This window comes from Ascidia mentula, chromosome 5 (genome assembly GCF_947561715.1).
Source record: "Ascidia mentula chromosome 5, kaAscMent1.1, whole genome shotgun sequence".
Taxonomy (NCBI): domain Eukaryota; kingdom Metazoa; phylum Chordata; class Ascidiacea; order Phlebobranchia; family Ascidiidae; genus Ascidia; species Ascidia mentula.
This window is the reverse complement of record NC_138570.1, coordinates 13,297,800-13,315,885: the sequence shown is the minus strand read 5'-3', so window position 1 is coordinate 13,315,885 and position 18,086 is coordinate 13,297,800. Positions and strand designations below refer to the sequence as shown.

At 37.0% G+C, this 18,086-nt stretch overlaps 2 protein-coding genes across 2 annotated transcripts; both read right to left on the bottom strand.

Moving 5' to 3' along the window:
• Positions 1-315: 315 nt before the first annotated feature.
• LOC145902951 (uncharacterized) lies at positions 316-9,062 on the bottom strand. Its single transcript, XM_082991043.1, has 29 exons — positions 8,798-9,062; positions 8,599-8,706; positions 8,093-8,206; positions 7,910-8,023; positions 7,732-7,845; positions 7,554-7,667; positions 7,362-7,475; positions 7,064-7,177; positions 6,823-6,936; positions 6,457-6,570; positions 5,975-6,088; positions 5,801-5,914; positions 5,290-5,397; positions 4,915-5,028; positions 4,458-4,574; positions 4,270-4,377; positions 4,065-4,174; positions 3,718-3,873; positions 3,486-3,568; positions 3,315-3,423; positions 2,960-3,193; positions 2,644-2,763; positions 2,358-2,495; positions 2,051-2,160; positions 1,484-1,691; positions 1,288-1,414; positions 1,066-1,226; positions 698-868; positions 316-548 (listed from the first exon to the last, which is right to left on the bottom strand). Exons 1-29 carry the CDS (start codon positions 9,060-9,062, stop codon positions 405-407), a joined length of 3,831 nt encoding a protein of 1,276 aa, XP_082847169.1. The 3' UTR covers positions 316-404.
• A 5,516-nt stretch (positions 9,063-14,578) lies between these two features.
• LOC145902950 (microfibril-associated glycoprotein 4-like) lies at positions 14,579-16,845 on the bottom strand. Its single transcript, XM_082991041.1, has 6 exons — positions 16,506-16,845; positions 16,333-16,451; positions 15,980-16,076; positions 15,816-15,912; positions 15,203-15,352; positions 14,579-14,771 (listed from the first exon to the last, which is right to left on the bottom strand). Exons 1-6 carry the CDS (start codon positions 16,843-16,845, stop codon positions 14,579-14,581), a joined length of 996 nt encoding a protein of 331 aa, XP_082847167.1.
• Between the last annotated feature and the right edge of the window lie 1,241 nt (positions 16,846-18,086).

Here is an 18,086-nt window from a genome sequence, read left to right as displayed (position 1 = left end):
CATTGTGGGAGTGGTCGTGTATCTTGAAAAATTGTTGGGATAGAATGATGAAGCTGTTTTTAATTTAACTTACAGAGAAAGAATATTTGTTGGCTTAAAGACCAGTTTGTTTCGTAAATAATCCCCTCAGTGTGCGATTTGTTGCTCACATTTCAGCCCATTTATTTTTCCGCTGTAGACACATCAGGCGGCATAAATGTAAAAAGGTTGTGTTAAAAAGGCGATGGTGTCGTAGGGTGATAGTGATGTATATTTATTTCGCACTAAAATATCAAAATTTACATCACATAAACAACAGACACTGATCGATGGGATTAGAGTTGGATATTCACATGCAAAGAAAGCAGATCGAATTGAAATTTCAGCCAATTTACATATTGTTTCATTTGATCGTTTCATTATAGTTACAATTCTGTAGTTTGTGAACTCGGTTTTAATGAAACATTTGGAGCTACGTGTGAGGCTTTTCTTTTCCATCTTTCCCAAGAAAACCACATTTCACGTACATCCTTATTGCGCACACAGTTCACCAAGAATATTGAAATTCCCTGAATTGAATTTGTAGTTTTAACATTAGTTAACCAGCATTAACTCATTGTATTTAATAAGTTTATCATGGAATCCTTTTTCAAGTTAAAGATAAAACACAACACTTGAGTGTAAGTTACAGCGAACTGAGAAAACAACCATTGCCTACTTGTGTTGAATTGAAAATGGTGAAAAGCCACGCCATGACAGTCCGATACCAAACATTATCCGCCAACAACATCAAAAACCCAAACACCCAGGTCAGGCCCATGACAACAATCATTGCCACTGCCCTGACAAAATCTTCTTTTATGCTTCGTTTTGCGGCCGTAGATTGAATCTAAAATATAATTACACGGTTGAAGACGTTTGCAAAGGAATAATAAATAGTGCGATAGTCACAGTATCTTTTTTGTTTGAACAGAAAAGCCGACGCTAATGTGCTAGTTATCAAGCAGACGTTTCGAACACCATTACATTCATCATCAGTGCTAAATGCCACATAATTTCTATCGACAAAACAAAAGACATATTCACATTTGCTTTGAGGCAAGTAATCTTTGCCAGTGTAGCAGTAAAGAAATATACGTTGAAGAGAAGAAGAATTCCAACCGGAAGCAGAAATCCATAGTAGAGTGAGTAGAGACGAAGCCAGCAGATGTGACGAGATTTGTACGTTGATTGGAAGAGAATGTCATCTAAACAGTTATTTTTGCCGATTTCTTGGTAAGAAAATGTTATCTTAAAATGTAAACAAACCTTTCCTATACGTTTTTATATCATAGCTGATAACTGTAGCACCAACATTGACTAAAACAATCACAGACGAAGTAAGATAGGAAACAACGGCCGAAACTTTTGGTATGTTGTCTGAAACGCCAATAACCTGCAATTTTTATATGACAAATATATTATTTACACAGAAAATATCAAGATAAAATGCATTGAATTGTACCTTTACCAACATCGTATACATGTTATAAGAGTTGGAAGTCATCCAGAACCAAGCAGCAAGCAGGAAGTAATGCAGCAAACATGTGAATATGTAACACGGAACCCTCTGTGTTGATTGGTTTCCACCAACGAGAAACAAAACGCACACAACCAGAAGACAAGAACAAATGTTGATGAGGAATGTCGTGGGTTTCCTGCTTTTGAGCTTTCTGGAAATAAAAGATTAAAGTAAGTTACATGTTTCATTCATTAGCTGATTGTTTGGGTGCATGGTGGCCGGCATTTCTTAATGCATTTATTATAATTAATTAAAAACCAGTTATTATTTACAGCACGTGGTTATCGGCTTGTTCAACTATTTTTAGCAGCGTTATCATGACATTTTCGTGATACATTATTGTTTCACTAGTTAATCACTGCGGCCTGCATGCATGGAACAACAAAAGTAATACAAATTTTATTCTGCATGCCCACATCATCTTAATCCACGAAACGATAAGGGCTATATTTTTGAGCACAAATGTTGATGCTTAACGTACAATAAAGCCCCCGAGGAAAGAATACTTACGGTATAGCCGTATATATACAGATCGTTGCGGCCAGACATATCGCTGACAAACTAAGGCCCACGTACGTCGCAAGACCCAAGACAAAAGTGGATGGAAGAATCTTGGTATCCTGCAAAAAATATTACTTGTACACACTCTATCATTTAATTTCCATTTTAGTTGCTTTTTCCTGAAGTTTTCTACAATTTCCCTGAATTAATCAAATGATTTGACATCAGAATTCGGGCTGTTAAAATGCAGATTTTATGGCAGAAAAAGCTCGTATACCAAAAAAATTATTTTAAAATATGCACAAAATGCTCCTACCACCAACATAGCGAAGTTTGCCAACTTGTAACATTTGCATCTAGGAGGTGAACTTCCGGTAACAAGTTCGCATCCGTTGGGAACCCAACGAAGTTGGTTGGAGTCCCACACACTGCACTGCGTTCGTGTCACTATTTCCTAAAACAACGTAGGAAAGTCTTTCTATGCGTTTTGTTTTCACCATAAGTTTGTTCACATTTTAAAGCAATGAATCTAATAGCATGGCACTAGTCAATTTTTTTAGACAAGATTTTGTGTGGATTTAAAATGTTTATTATTGCTTTACCATAATAGTTCCATTCGTAAAAGGAATGGAGCCCTGGTGACTCTTTTCTTGATGGAATATCACATCTATATTTTTTCTTGTCGATTCAAGAGCATAACCTTTTATCCGTGCTGAAATTATCTGCGAGTCAATTTTTGTTATGTCTTTTGTGTCCTGGTGAAAACAAACTTCAACCCAAGCAGAACGTTTTGAAATAATTGAAAATCTTTTTGAAATATAGAAATGTATATACACCTTGGTTTATATGGTATTGGGTGGTTCGTGCAGATATTGTTCTGTGAACAAAGTTGACAGCATGTGTAAGTTAAAAGCTTACCTGGTTCACGCGATTAGTAGATGAAAATAAAGCATCGTTGTTGAACAGCATGAACGATATTTTGGGGTATGAGCCATCTGCGATGGAAGCAGCAGCGTCATTTATAACGTCAGCTGGTAACGTTATTTCAACAGGTTCGTCAAACGCATCGTGCACATAACGGGAGGGGGAAAACGTGACATCATTAAAGTTTATTCTGGAACTTTCGTTTCGTAACATCCGCTGCTTTACAACCTGCAAACAAACAAGAATGGCGGTAAAGAAATATTTTGTTTACCATGCAGCAGAAGTTAACAACAAATACTGTCTACCAATAACCGCTGCTGGAAGTTATACATATTTGGATAGATTTTACCTGCAACGTGATTTCGCCCGTTGTTAGGGTGAAGGTTGTTTCATTTCCAGGCACCGCAACTTGTTCGCTCATTTCTAACAAAACTTCCAACATCCTCGGTTTGCTGCGCCTACGTTTTAAATAATTTCTGTGTTAAAGCAGCGTTTAATTTTATAAACATCCATGTCTTACAAGTTGGATCTTTTATTATAAATATCTGCGTTTGTGAGCTGCTCAACTATTTGCATAGTGTCGAAAATCGTGTTGGCCGAAACCTGCAAAGAGAAGTTTAATGAAATGTACATCAACTTTTCTCAGCAAAAAATTTTTGTTTTTTTTGACGTGGACTGGTTCGTCACAGTTGTAAATGTTTGTATTCTGTTACTAACTACCGTAAAAACCGGTCTATAGTGTAAAAAAGTACCTCCGTCTGTTTTTTCAGTATAACAGACAGTATTGTTTCCAACCCCATCAAGATTTGTGTTGCTTCTTTCTCTGCTATACCCGTCATCTGTTTTGTGGCAAGATTGAAAAACGCAATTGTAGATGATATTTCTGCAGCACTTGTTTGCTCATTGATCTATGGGGACAAAAGAGAAAATAAACTCTTAATACTTTCATCAAATCTATCTTTTTCAATATCGTGCCAACACATCATGAGTACTATAATGATATATATATAGCAAAGATGCTTTTGTAAATGATTTATGTGATGTGGCAATCAAAACGTTTTATAAAGAACGCTTTAATTTAGAAACAATTATATTTTACTATTTCTGTTAATGAGGCTACGGATCGATTGCAGCTAAATACGTTGGTGACTTGAAGTGATGACGCACGTGGAGTGATGTAGACGCAATCAGCCAAAATAACAGATCGACCTGAACATTTTTTGTTGATGTTAATTAGGTTTAAGACATTCTACAATCTCGTTGATAAAATTTTTTTTAGATTTTAAGAACTTTTGTGTACTTGCCATCGGGACAAAGTTCAATAGAAGCTGTTGTTTCCCCTACGCTTGTTCTATTAAAAGTGAGTGATCGATTCAAAGCTTCGATAAAAATCTTCGACTTTTTGCAGAAAGCTGTGGCAAAAATACAACGTGGCAATGAAGAGGAACAAAAATATAACAGCCAACCTTGATATCCCAGAATAAATACTCACCTCTGCAGGAAATGCCGTCTCCTTCATAACCACTTTCACATTCGCAGGAATAAATATTGTTGGTTAAAAAACAATTTGCAAACTCGCTGCACACACGGGAGCCACAAACCCGAGTAACTATGTAAACAAACATTAATATGTATGAATATATGATAGTTGTATCACTGCCCTCTCTACAAATTGATTGCGAATGTAAACTTATATTATTTTGGTTGTTTGGTTATTGCGTAACTCGTCAAGTTCAGTGTGTTTTAAACGTATCTCATCCAAAACTGAAATACGCAAATAAAAAATTGAAAAACTGGTTTTGATTGGAAAATTATAGTGTTGTATGAAGCGTTGTTTTAGTAGTGACTTGCTAAACAATGGACTAACACAACGAGTCAAGAACCACCCCTCCAAAAACACCTCAAGGTCAAAGTAAAAACGGGAATTATTAAATACTAAATGTTGGCACCTTCTGAACAGTTCTCCCCTTTAAAACCAAGTGAGCAAGAGCAGTTGTAACTGTTGACAAAGTCATTGCAAGTTGCGTTGTTTCGACATGGTTTGTTGGCACATTCATCTATGTCTGCAAACAAGACAAAGTTATGACATTCAATCTTAATTTAAGCGTCTTAACAAAACACTTAGGATTAGCTATATAGTTTGTTAGTAGCGATCGAAGTTAATAATAACACATATCATGTTTAATATCTGTCGCCTGGCATCATGTCTATACTGTTTGCTCATTTAACGATTCCTAATTCACAAAACATCAGGTCATGTGGTCGTTCGAATTACTATGTTTGTTGTCGTGCAAATATATTTCTGTTACAAGTCTTCTGCTTACCGGTTTCGCAAATAATACCACTGTAACCAGAAGCGCAAAAACATTTGTGACCATCGTTCTCATCTACACAGGTTGCATCATTTTTACATGGGCTTCGGGAACACATTTCTAGAATCACAAGTTTCATGTGATATAAAAGGTAAAATATTACAGAATTGATCCTGGTGAAAGAAATTTTCTTCGATGTGATTTTGAAGAAAGCATGGCAATTTTTGTATAAAAAGCCGAAACTTAATTTACCGAAGAACTTTACTTTAAAAAATCATGTAAAGTTTATGTTTTCATAGTGTATTGTTTTGTTGACAATCTTATACACTATAAGCAAAGTGGAGCCAATAATATGAATTGCGTAAGCTGCAGACAGATGGCCAGTGTTTCGACCTAGAAGGTCTCATCAGTGCAGCTGGTGTGACTATCAGACGACTTTGCTGACCAAACGGCCAAGCAAAGACTTCCACTTTGTAGTGACTAAGTTCTTCTGGCGTAAATATTTTTAAAAATGCTTCGTTACCAGCACTGCAATTCTTTCCGGTAAACCCTGATTTGCACAAGCAGTTGTAGTCGTTAACTTGATCAACACAAGTACCTCCATTCACACATGGTTCAGGTAGACAATCATTTATATCTGCAATCACAGTACATAAACAACACAGGGTCTATTACATTAAATAAAAGTTGGTCGTACTTGTGTTGCAGTTTTTATCACGATAACCAGGTTTGCATTCACAGTTGTAATCGTAAATGAGATCCATGCAAATTGCTCCGTTTTCACATGGTCCCGGTGAGCATTCATCAATATCTTCATTGAAAAATTTACGACGCAAACAGCGTTTTTATTTGTTGAAATCCGATAACACGGATTAATCGGATTAAAATTAAGAGTAAGTTATAAGTTATATTACAACAAAACGAATGACAAACTTCTAATTTGCTACAAAAATCGACTTTTCCATTAACTTGTTTGCAATAATCTACAGCAGACTTCAGTCTGAAATATTTTGTTTCAAACAATAAATTCCTGCTGTAAATGTTCGTGAAAAAATTTAAATGTTTGACCAACTCAAAATTTACTTTCTAGTTTTGTTGGTGGTTATATATCTAATTTGCATAAATTTTAATTTTGTTTTCGTGATTTTAATGATTGTAATTATGTTTCTATCGTCGTACCTGTGCTGCAGTTTTTATCCGTATATCCCAGATGACACAAACACTCGTAGTCATTAATCTTATCCACACAATATCCTCTATTTCGACAAGGTTGTGGTTGGCATTCATTAACATCTAAAAAATGTTGTGTACGGCAAAGTCTTTAATCCAGTCATTGCGTTTGATTCATTTTTAATGTCAGAAGCATACGAACATTGGAGAAGAATTTGTTAATAATTAACCACACGGGAGTCACTGCAAAAAATTATTCATATATAAGTAATTGATTACAAGCTTATGTATTGCAAACGCTAATTTTGTGTTGGTGGTGAAAAAAAAAAGGTTAAATGCTGGATGCAGGTTTACTGAAAATTGATAAAAACTCACCAATGCTGCAGTTCTCTCCAATATATCCAGGTACGCACAAACATTCGTATTCGTTCACGAGATCAACACACGTTCCGCCATTTAGACAGGGTTGTGATTCACATTCGTTGATATCTCAAAAAACAATAAAATTTATTTTTAAAAAGTTTCGATCATCAGCCCTGTCCCTTGCGCAGTTATTTCTACCGGGGAATATTTTCTTTGGCAATTTTAAATTCACCGACTTTCTTTTTTGCCTCACCGGTTTCGCAGTTGAAGTCCGTGTATCCTGGATGACACGTACAAATATATTCATCAATGAGGTCAGTGCAGTTCGCATCGTTCTGACAGTAGCCAGGTGCGCATTCGTCAATATCTGCAATATGACACCAGCAAAGTTATTCTGAGGTAAAGTACGAAGATAAACTGTTAATGAAATTTATCACGTTTGAATTGTTATCATTGCGACATTTTAATTTGGTATATTTTAGGAAACATTTGATTGTTGCCATGACGTTTAAAAACGGACTAATGACTGATGAACATATTTTCGAAATTACCTATGTCGCAAAGAGTTCCATTGTAACCAGGTTCACAAATGCATTCGAACTCGTTAACGTAATCAGTGCAGTTTCCGTCGTTTTGACAAGGATCAGATGCACATTCATCAATATCTGATGCACCACCATGCATACAAAGTAAACGTTATAAACTGCCCCTACTTAAAGTTTAGCTTTTAGCGTAACACTGACCAATTTCGCAATTTTCTCCAGTAAATCCTGCGGCGCACACGCAACTGTACATGTTTATTTGATCAACGCAGGTTCCTTCGTTTTGACATGGATTGGATGCACATTCGTTTATTTCTGGAAATCGTGCTTTATGTAAACTTATTACTGCACCAAACATAAACCCAAGGTAATGATGAACCTGTTTCACAATGTTGTCCCTTATAACCTGCCTTACAGATACAAGTATAGCGGTTGACCTCATCCAAACAATTTGCTCCATTTTGACAAGGATTTGAGAAGCATTCATTGATGTCTACAAGGACAAAAAACGTAATGATAACGTTAATTTGTTGAAAAATGACGCTTGCTTTTCCTACTTGTATGACAGTTCACTCCGTCGTATCCTGGTGGACAAACACATGTGTAACTGTTAATGTTGTCAACACATTCACCACCGTTTTGACAAGGATTTGAGAAGCATTCATTGATGTCTACAAGGACAAAAAACGTAATGATAATGTTATATTAATTTGTTAAAAAATGACGCTTGCTTTTCCTACTTGTTTGACAGTTCACTCCGTCATATCCTGGTGGACAAACACATGTGTAACTGTTAATGTTGTCAACACATTCACCACCATTTTGACAAGGATTTGATGCACATTCATTTATATCTAAGTATATAAAATACATCTGTAGGTTATAAATCTAAGAGAAGAAAAGTTGTTTGGTTACAAAATTAACTACAGTTTTCATAATACTTAAAACCTATCATTGTAAAGATGAAAACTGAATGTCTGCTGGTAAGCATGGAGGTAGACGTTTTAAACAATGTACTATGTTCATCATCAAAACTAAATGTTGACTGAGTGCATTGGCTGCTCCCAGTATGGGGCAGGCGAGTGCAGCAGGTGAGAACCAAATTCACAACAATTAGTCTCATCATTACGTGACAACAACCCGCCTGCAAATATCTACAGAGCAATAATCTCGTCACACGTGACTGGTCTATAGCTGCAGTGCAGAGAGGTGCAAAATAAACATTTGATTACTTTTTCTGACTCACTTGTGCACGTTGGTCCTTCGTATCCAGTTTTACAGTTGCACCTCTGAGCACCTAACGAGTTTGTGCACGAACCCCCGGGCGAGCATGGGTCGCCTTGGTAGTCTCCGCCTAAATTAACATTCATATTTTGTGTTGCATTGCGTTTTTCTGCTTTGTATGGAGCTGGACTTTACGTTGTAAACATTGATAAAATACTCACTGAAGGTGGCTGCCCAGTTAATATCGACACGACTTTGTCCCCAGCCACCATTGGAGTCTGTTCTCACAAGTCGCAACCGAAAACCCCAGGCACCATTGGCGATGACATCGACTCGGAAGATGTCAACTTCGTCCGATGAACCCCTTGCGGTAGCCACCACGTTTGCTGGCAGTTTGTAGCAAGTGCTCCAAACATGATTCAAAACGATAATGTAATTGCTGCCACTGGATCCTTGAATCAAATGTCCGTGAAATGCTGAAAACATAGGATTGGTTTGTCCGAAGCAATCAATGCTCAATATGTATTTAAATGTTTTGTACAGTATATATGAATTTGACATAATTTACTTCACGCCATTTCGTTTTTTACAAATTTAAACAAGCCGATGCATTAGGATCGGCAGCAAATATTTTAAAAACACTTCCCAAAAATATTTAGGGAATATTTGTTTGAATCAGTGGAATAGTTCAATAACGACCTACTTCTGCTGCTTTATCATACAATGTAACACATCTATCTATAAATTTACCACAGTGCTCCCTTATTTTTACTCACTTACTTATGGTCGCTTCTACGGAAGAAGTTGTGCAAATGAAGAAAAAAAAGCAATGCTGAATACATTCCTAATAATTCAGTCCGTATTTTTCTAAAATCCGATACATCTTAATGTATACGAATACCTTATAGTTATCACATACATGCTACAAAACTTTGCCTGCTTAGCAATCATATGCTGTAGTCCGGTGACTGTAAACAAACCTGTTCTGCCGAATGAGCTGGCGTCAACTCTTGCTTATATGACTGATGGTTGCACTTATCTCCTTTACTAATGACCATCACTTTTGCGACAAGAATAGAGAATATCGATTAATCACCGTCAAAATATTTTAAACAAAATTTTATTTCAACTGAACAACAGTGAAACAAAAGACGTGGAAAGGAAAACCATTTTTATAGAATATTTTGACATAGGCCTAATTCCGATGCTAAACATTAATAAAAAGTCAAATTACATAAAGATGGGGCTGAAAAATACAGGTCTGTTACTGTTAATTGTAAACTTTGTTTTGTATTTTTAGTGTTTAGTTATGGATACCCAACTGTACGTGTTTATCGCCCACAATACATATCATGTAGTAACATATGTGGCATCCCATGACTAAATTTCATGTGATTGCATAAATTTTGACTTTCGAAACCAGGTACACTACCGGACCGAATATTGAACTAATCTTTGACCTCGACACTTGACATTCAGTAAACAGTGCAGTGAGCAATGCCCCACGATGCGATTTGAAATGCTGTATTAAGTCTTTTTGGATGTTCGTAGTGATGTAAGCTACACAACATGTTTTATTTATTGACTAATTATCCGTCAAAACGTAAAAATTTTTTATAGTTCGTTTCAAAGTTTGTAATGTTTTTTATTGTAACAACGTTATAAAAATGTTATTCATGTGCGCAATGACTTTTTCAAATGCGTAGCTTCAAGGGGTGGGAACTTCAAGTTTTAAGGAGGAAATCTGCTCAATGAAGGCATTGGGTTGCGAAATTAGAATACTTAGTTACTGTTTTTGTGTTTTTGGGACATTTTGCCTTTTCTATTCCAACCATATACGAAGTTTAGGTTGTATGGTATGACTTCTTTTAGAAATATTGGTCTTTTCTCTGTATACTGACATATAGTAGATCTGTTGAAATTACTAACTTCGATATTCTTGTTATAACTGCAAGTTATTTAATGTATTCACTTCAATGCTGAAATCTTTCTATACAAGATAGGATGAAATATTATTGGTAACCTGTTGGAAAGGTGGTTTACCGATTTACCAGAATATTGGAAATTTAGTACAAATTTTGCAACTTTCTACAATACAACATCAAGTGGAAAAGACGAGAAGCGCAATGCAAAAACAATGAATCGAGTCCGTAACCCCGTACATATGGTTGTGTATTGCTGGACTTGTATGTATTTACACTGTTGTCTGCCATCACAAATTGTTCATTTGTGGTGGGAATAAGGATATCACTCGTAGTCTCCAACTATAAACAAATGAAACATATTCAAGGTTACTTAACTTGTTATTATTCATGATTAATTCAACTCAAAATTTGACCAACGTGCCACTAAATCCCCGCTTTAATGTCGACTCGAAACGTATCACAGTGTTGTTGGTCACCTTTGGCAGTTGCAAATATATATGGCTGGAATATTGTAAGAATTTGAGTAATCCTGTGTGAAGATGACCATGGGGTTGTCACTTGGGCCGAATATCCTCCAACCAATGATTGCTAAACGACAAAATCTCGTATTATTTATTATTAATGTTACGGAATTATTTCGGCAGCTTTGCAATTGGGCGGTTAGATGTTTTTGGGAGGCGATGTTAACCCCCAATTAACCCTTCTACCTAATTCGGTACTTGCCCAGAACCGTGCAATAACGGCTCACCACAAAGCCAAAGTTACCCAGGCTGATTTAACTTATTGGACGTCGTGTTAAACTAAAAGCAATTAAAAACACCATAAAACGCCACTGGTCAAGATCCCGATAACTCACACACAACACTGTACCAGAGATGTCAACAACGCGACGCCCAGAAGAAAACTCGTCGGTTTTAGAGAAATTGTTCATAACGCAAAAACCACCAACCAATCACGATGCGCCTTCCCGACACGCGGCACATCCACGGCATACAAAAATAAGCGGAGCGTGAAATAATATGAAAGGGAGGGGAGACGAAGGTAATAAAATAGTGTGGTGAAATTAGTGAAGTGCGAGACTTAAAAGCAATATGCGTGGGGAAAACAATATAATAAATAAAGTGGTACCAACAAAAGAAAACAGTGAAATTACAAGGTGCCAGGAAGAAAGGTTAAAACAAACAATAACAATAACATGGAGGAAATAAACTTCGTTACATTAACAATTCACATTGACTTGCAAACAAACATCGCTATAAAAGACACAAAATACACATTAACTTGATAAATCTATAGTCCTTCAAACGCATATTTTGCAATTCTAGCACAAAGTTTGTCTATTCACAGCACACATTCTTATGTAACTATTTTCGTTTCAAAAAACGTACAAACAATTTAAGGGGGTGCCCAAGGAGCAATCGTCAGTATAATGGTGGCAAGATGACCCAGTTTGAACATGACGAACTTGTAGAAGTCAGGAATGCAATTCTTTCTCTACTTTGATTCAACAAAATTTGTCACTTTATGTTTAGCTAAAATACTGTGTACGAATTTACAACTCAAAACTTGATTTTCGTGAAAATGCAAACTTTCACTAATATAGTATGAACAAATAGGCAAATACGTCGACTTAGCTAATTACATTATTTTTTATACACGTATTCAACACATTTCGGGATTGAACTATAATTATCAACAATAATCTCTTTGGACGTTTATGGTCATGTTGGTCTAAACCTCAACTCAACTCGACACGTTTGATTGACAGATTGCTTATTTCCGATTTGCTTGATTGTTTCCAAGTAGAGATTTGATGACGTTTTCATTATCATAAAGATGCATAAAAAGGTGAATTTAAAATTTCAACACATATGTAAATATTTTTCGTCTGCCCTACATACAGGGCTCCACATAGGTCATGTAGTCGCGACGTGTTAGTCGCTGACGCAACGTTAGTGTGCCGCTGGGTGTATACAGAAAAGTGATCATAGAAACCATGAACTCATGGTTGCCATAGTGCCCACACAGAGCACAATGGCCACAAGGGGCCGATTAGCCAGTCTCCATGCAGATGTTGGATGTGGTAGGCAAGCTGCTTGCAGTGGCACAAAGTTTGTTAAACATTGTTGGTCCTCTGCGATAGACAATAGAAGCACTAGCCTGTAGGCTTAATTCCTTTGGCGAAAGACGCAATATGGTTGGAAATACTGTTGCTTAGATGAGTTTGTGCGACCCTGGAAGCAAGCCCACTGACTCGTTGTGGTAAAACCTTGACTTCCAAGTGCTGGCTGTTGCCGACACATCTCATGTCATCTTCACCGGTAAATTCGACTTAACGGCTTTATCTTTTAGCCACAACAGGACCTTTTAGTAGTCGTTTTGTTTTTATTTTTTGTTTCTGTTTTTTTTTATTTGGCAGTTGGAGAAACTAATGATGTCTTACGCTTTGCAAATTTTACCAAATAAGCATATCGATACGGTGCGCGATCGACAGCCTATCAGGGAGCCTTTAGTTTAAATTGATGACGATTTTTCATTCACTAATCACACAGATTAGGAAAACACAGAGGCAATGCTTCAATCGGTTTTTCGTAAAATACTGAAAGTTTTAATTTGTGTAATGGATGGAGTGGTATTACATCGGTGATAGTCATTACAGCAAACTCTCATCAGTGGACGACAAAGAAATAAACCCTAAACCCTTTAACTGTCACTGAACACAGATGTTTTTCTGCTAAAATTAAAGAAACGTGCTTATTTTAAACTTGTGGGCTTACTTTTCGCCTCCAAGCCCGTATAGTTTTTTTTTATAAATGCAGAATTTGGTTGTTTGGCGCTGCGGTGCTGGGTGTTTCAGATCGACCACCTTCAGAAAAGTGTTATATCCTCAAACTAGGAGTTCTGACACAAATCAGATAAATCGGCATCAAAAAGCAGAGTGCTTATATTCCTGTCTATTTAACAATGTACATACATGCGCTACAACTGTAGTTGTCAAAGAGCACAGGAATGAAATGCGCGAAATGTCGACCGATGTATTTTCCTCTGACATGACTCAATGATAAACCGTTAACCCTATGATATCACTATTTAGTTGCAGGTTTGATAAAAACATATAAACCGGATAATTTGAACATGGTGAAACCTACATACAGAAGGTTTTTTCTTTTTGTTCTTGTTTTCTTCATCGGTGTTTTTTCCAACTTGAGTTTGTGGAAATGGAACCCAGATATAAAACATTTATTTCCATATACTCAAATTTACTCGAAAATTAAAGAAACTGGAATATCTTGCGAAAATGTTTTACACAACATGACCATTGGCAAGTGGATACCTCTAAGAAACCCGGAAAAAAATGCTTCCTACTACGATTCTATTTACCAAAGCTATCGACAGGGGCTTTTAATAACTGAAAAATTGTGGCGTGACGACGGAAAATGTGGAAGAAATAAGTAAGTTTATTCCATTGTTTGTTATGTAATATCACCAAACATTCCAACGCATTTTCGCTTCAGCTCACTTCCCAAAATGGCTGCGTCGCTGTGGCCGGAGTTACCCGGTTGGTGCAACCCCTATGGTGGCACACCGTGTTGTGATAGTGCTAACACATGTTAAACATGTTGAAACCGGAGGTTATCAACATGTTTAACATGTGTTATTTGGCTCGCAACACGAAGCATACACGGCGATAAGTAGTTATTTGGATGTCAATATCATTCTACACCACCTGGGCAGGTTGCTGTTGCTTGCAACAAAACTTTCTGTCTCACATTTTGTAACTCAATAACGATGCAAGGTACATATTTGTAAAACCGTTTCAAAAAGCTTTAATGCAACGAAAATATGCTTCCGCTGCCAAAAGGAACATTAAATAAATCATTTACAAACTCTATAGAAAAGGCCCTTGTGATTCAATCGTGTTCACTTAATGATGGGTTTTTGAAATCTGAAACCAAGTAAATAAGACATTTCTCCATAAGGAAAGACACTAATGCTCGGTACCACAACAGGTAAATTAATACATATACAATCTTGGTGGTTTAATCAATAGGAATGATACTGTAAAGACCAACCCTGCTAATCACATCTAAACTTCATCATCGTTTCTTTGACTGATTCACTACCTCCTTTCCAGGAATTCCAAATCATTTTTGTCCACTCTCCGGTCGATCTTCCCCAAGGAGAATTCAGCGCTGATTGGTAGCAATTATTATGCCACCATGCACCATATTCAAAGTTACCCCATGTTGCGCAATTACTGCTGACACTCCTGCAGAAACGTTGATAGTAAAAATTGAATGACCCTCGGCCAAAAAACAGAATAGTAACGTAATGTTCATGAAATCATTTGTTCCGATTAGAAACGAAGATGACGTAGACCAGAAAATTGCTACAATTATTTTGCAAATAAGCAAATCAACCAATAATTTGTTTAAAATGAGCTGCAGGCAAAATCCACTTGACCTATTAGGTCTCATGAATGATGCATGGTAAATGTTGACGGACCTGTCCATAATTTTATATTTTTATCATCAATTTTTTCGACATCAAGAGTGAAACCGATGCAAACACAATGCATATCATGTCCACAAAACACATTGTTAGACTAACGCAAGTTAAACCTTGTGGTTTCGTTTTTACACACTTACGAAACTTATACAAAGAGGTTTGCACGGTTTCGGTCTGATTTGGTAGTTATACCTGTCATTATCGCGATCCTTTGTTGTAAATTGCATTCCGTTGTTAACGTATTGGGATTTGGTAGAATTAATTAAACTATCACCCGCAGTGCCGCTGTATCCACCAACATGCAACCGATAATTATCAGATTCATCACTGATTGAAAATGAGCTGAAAAAATATGAAAACATGTTTAGGTGCGAAAGAAAGGGTTCAACGATGCCCCAAAAAACATTTTCGAACCGCTCTTAAAGTAAATATTTGTAGTTTTGACGCTCTTTACAAAGGCTCTTTATATTATTTAGCCGAGACCATCATAGATAGAGCAGGAAACACCGCAACATTTTTCACACTTAAAACATTTGTATTGCATTCCGTAATAAGGGCACAAATAATTAAAAAAACAACCACGTTTAAATTTCTACATTGTGTTTGAACATATAGACTACAAGACAAGTTTATTCATGAAACACCACAAAAACTAATGATTATATTTTGACTCAAGTTGGTAACAGCACATGCATATTTTGCATAAAATCCTATGAGCCGTTTCTCTTACAATGTCTGCCTTCCCATTGCTGGAAATTTTGGCTGAAACAGTTATTTTACAATTTAAAAGAATTTACTCCACTACCTGTACTCAGCAAAGGCTGAAGTTGAGTCAAATCCTCTCAGATCGATCCGCAAACGACATTCTTGGTTGTGTAACATTCTGTGAATTTTCTCCAATCCTAAAACCAATATGTTCTAGACAAACATGTTCTAGATTGATAAAACTTATTTTATTTTTAAACTAACCCAACCAAAATTCCCCGGTCAAACTCCCAAATCCTTGTTTGTATTCTAGCCAAGTTCTATTGAAATCAATTGAGCCGTTGAATCTTCGCTGGAAAACCTTTGTCACATAACATAGTAATGCGGAAACACAGTATTTCAGACAAAAACGGGTTTTAAACAATAGATTTGTTCCTAATTTGATTACAGCTCTTATTATACAAAAATCTTTAAAGTGTGAAACCACCACCACCACCACCACTTCATGGCAAGTTTATATTGCGCACACAAAAAAAATCAAATAATGCAAAAGGTTTCGTTGTTTGTTTGACTGTAAACATTTTTACGTTAGAAACAAAGATTATGTAGTGTTTTACCGTCCAACCATCGTCACAAAACACACTGTTTCCGTCATACAAGATGTGGCTTCCGTTTCTAGTCGCAGTTGCACAAGTAAAAGTCCGTCTTTGAAGTTTACTTAACTGATTTTCAAGTTCTGCGTTGCACAACCGTAAATTACGATTTAGTAGAAATAACCAGATTTAGAAACCTGTAAGTCTTCTTCTTATTTCTTGTTTGAAATTTATTATGTCGACTTCCTCTCCTTTTGGGCCGACATCTCCTTTGGGTCCAGGATTTCCCTTCGCCCCAATTCTGCCCACAGGACCCATATTTCCCAATGGCCCCATTTCACCCCTAACACCTTTTGTTCCTGGTATTCCTCTTGGACCCGACTTACCAGGATGTCCGGGATTTCCTTTCGATCCCTTTTCGCCATCAGATGAAACGCTTACGTCATCACCGCAAGCAGTGACTGTGACGTAATTGCATTGTTGCCCGTAGGCGATCGCAACTAACACAACCACTGTTGCTAAAACCTTAAGTAGCATTTTTCCTTCAACATACAAAACGTTATTGCATTACTTTAAAGTTAGTTTGGGTGAAAAGTGATGTTTACTATTTGTAGAATCCAGATCCTCCAAAGCCGTAATATTTTGCATGCGTTTTAATTCCAACACCGTTTATTCCAATTTGCAGATTATCAACATCATAGCAAACAGATAAATAAACAGGAACAAAAACGATTAAAAACCTAATGCCTACACGGCTCCATCTTATTCAAATAGAATAAACTTATCTCAGCCAAGAAGGCAATACAATAACGTAAGATAAACTCGATTACAAAGGATAATCACAAACTCTACAAGCTCGCGCAACCGAAAAACGAGACAAGTTTACACGCATGAATGCGCCAAGCAAACCCACAGAAATCATATTCTGTTTCGTCCGTTACATTACGGCCCCTAAATAATTACCACTCAATATCAAACAACATAACGAACACAACACCACACACAAGTCATGCTGCCTCGAGGAGACAAATCTAACGTACATCGCGTTTAAACACAGCACACGCAGTCCGAACACACACTCTACGAACAGATCCTTCATTGTCGGGGAAAACCTCTTTAATTATCCCTTTTGGCCAATTACCGCGTGGTTTCTGGCTGTCAGCAATCAAAACTAAATCTTTCACAGCAAGGTTTCGCTAGGATGCATCCATTTCTGACGTACCTGAAGTAAAGGCATGAATTCGCGCATCCAGCGCTCCCAAACTCGATCAGCCAACACCTGTGCCATGCTACAGCTAATGTTGACGGACGTTTGTTCAGTATCCGTTCTACCTCACTCAGTAAGGTCGTCAAGGTATCATCACTCAAAGAAATGCTCCCAAGCAAACCACACATAATCCGTCGAACTGACCCGATAATTCTTTCCCATATTCCTCCCTGATGGCCGCTGGTGGGTTAAAATGCCAATTCGTCCCAACTTGCAACAAACTTGAATAAATATGATGTTGGTCCATTAACTGATTTATTTCCTAAGGTCCTGCTCTGTGCCGACGAAATTCGTTCCGTTGTCACCACGGAGACAAGTGAAACGACGATATGCGTTAATAAACACCCCTTTTGTACAAACACGTAAAACACAAACATAGCGTTTAACAAGACTTCCAAACAACTAAGAGAGGCCCCTTATAATCTATACCAGTAATACTTGAAAACGGAGGCTTTCCAATCGTAACCCGCCCCAAAGCCACCTGTCCCATTATCTGTTCTCCGGGTTTAGT

Bases quoted from the DNA above. Each gene is read 5' to 3' on its own strand.
- LOC145902951 (XM_082991043.1), bottom strand. From the start codon at position 9,062: ATGTTTTCAGCATTTCACGGACATTTGATTCAAGGATCCAGTGGCAGC. The intron at 1,227-1,287 runs GTTTGTTTACAT...ATAACTGTTTAG, and splicing joins TATAAAAACGTATAGGAAAG to ATGACATTCTCTTCCAATCA. The intron at 549-697 runs GTAGGCAATGGT...AATTCAATTCAG, and splicing joins CCATTTTCAATTCAACACAA to GGAATTTCAATATTCTTGGT.
- LOC145902950 (XM_082991041.1), bottom strand. From the start codon at position 16,845: ATGCTACTTAAGGTTTTAGCAACAGTGGTTGTGTTAGTTGCGATCGCC. The intron at 16,077-16,332 runs GTAAAACACTAC...TATGTGACAAAG, and splicing joins TTTGTGACGATGGTTGGACG to GTTTTCCAGCGAAGATTCAA. The intron at 14,772-15,202 runs GTATAACTACCA...ACGTTTCTGCAG, and splicing joins AAGGATCGCGATAATGACAG to GAGTGTCAGCAGTAATTGCG.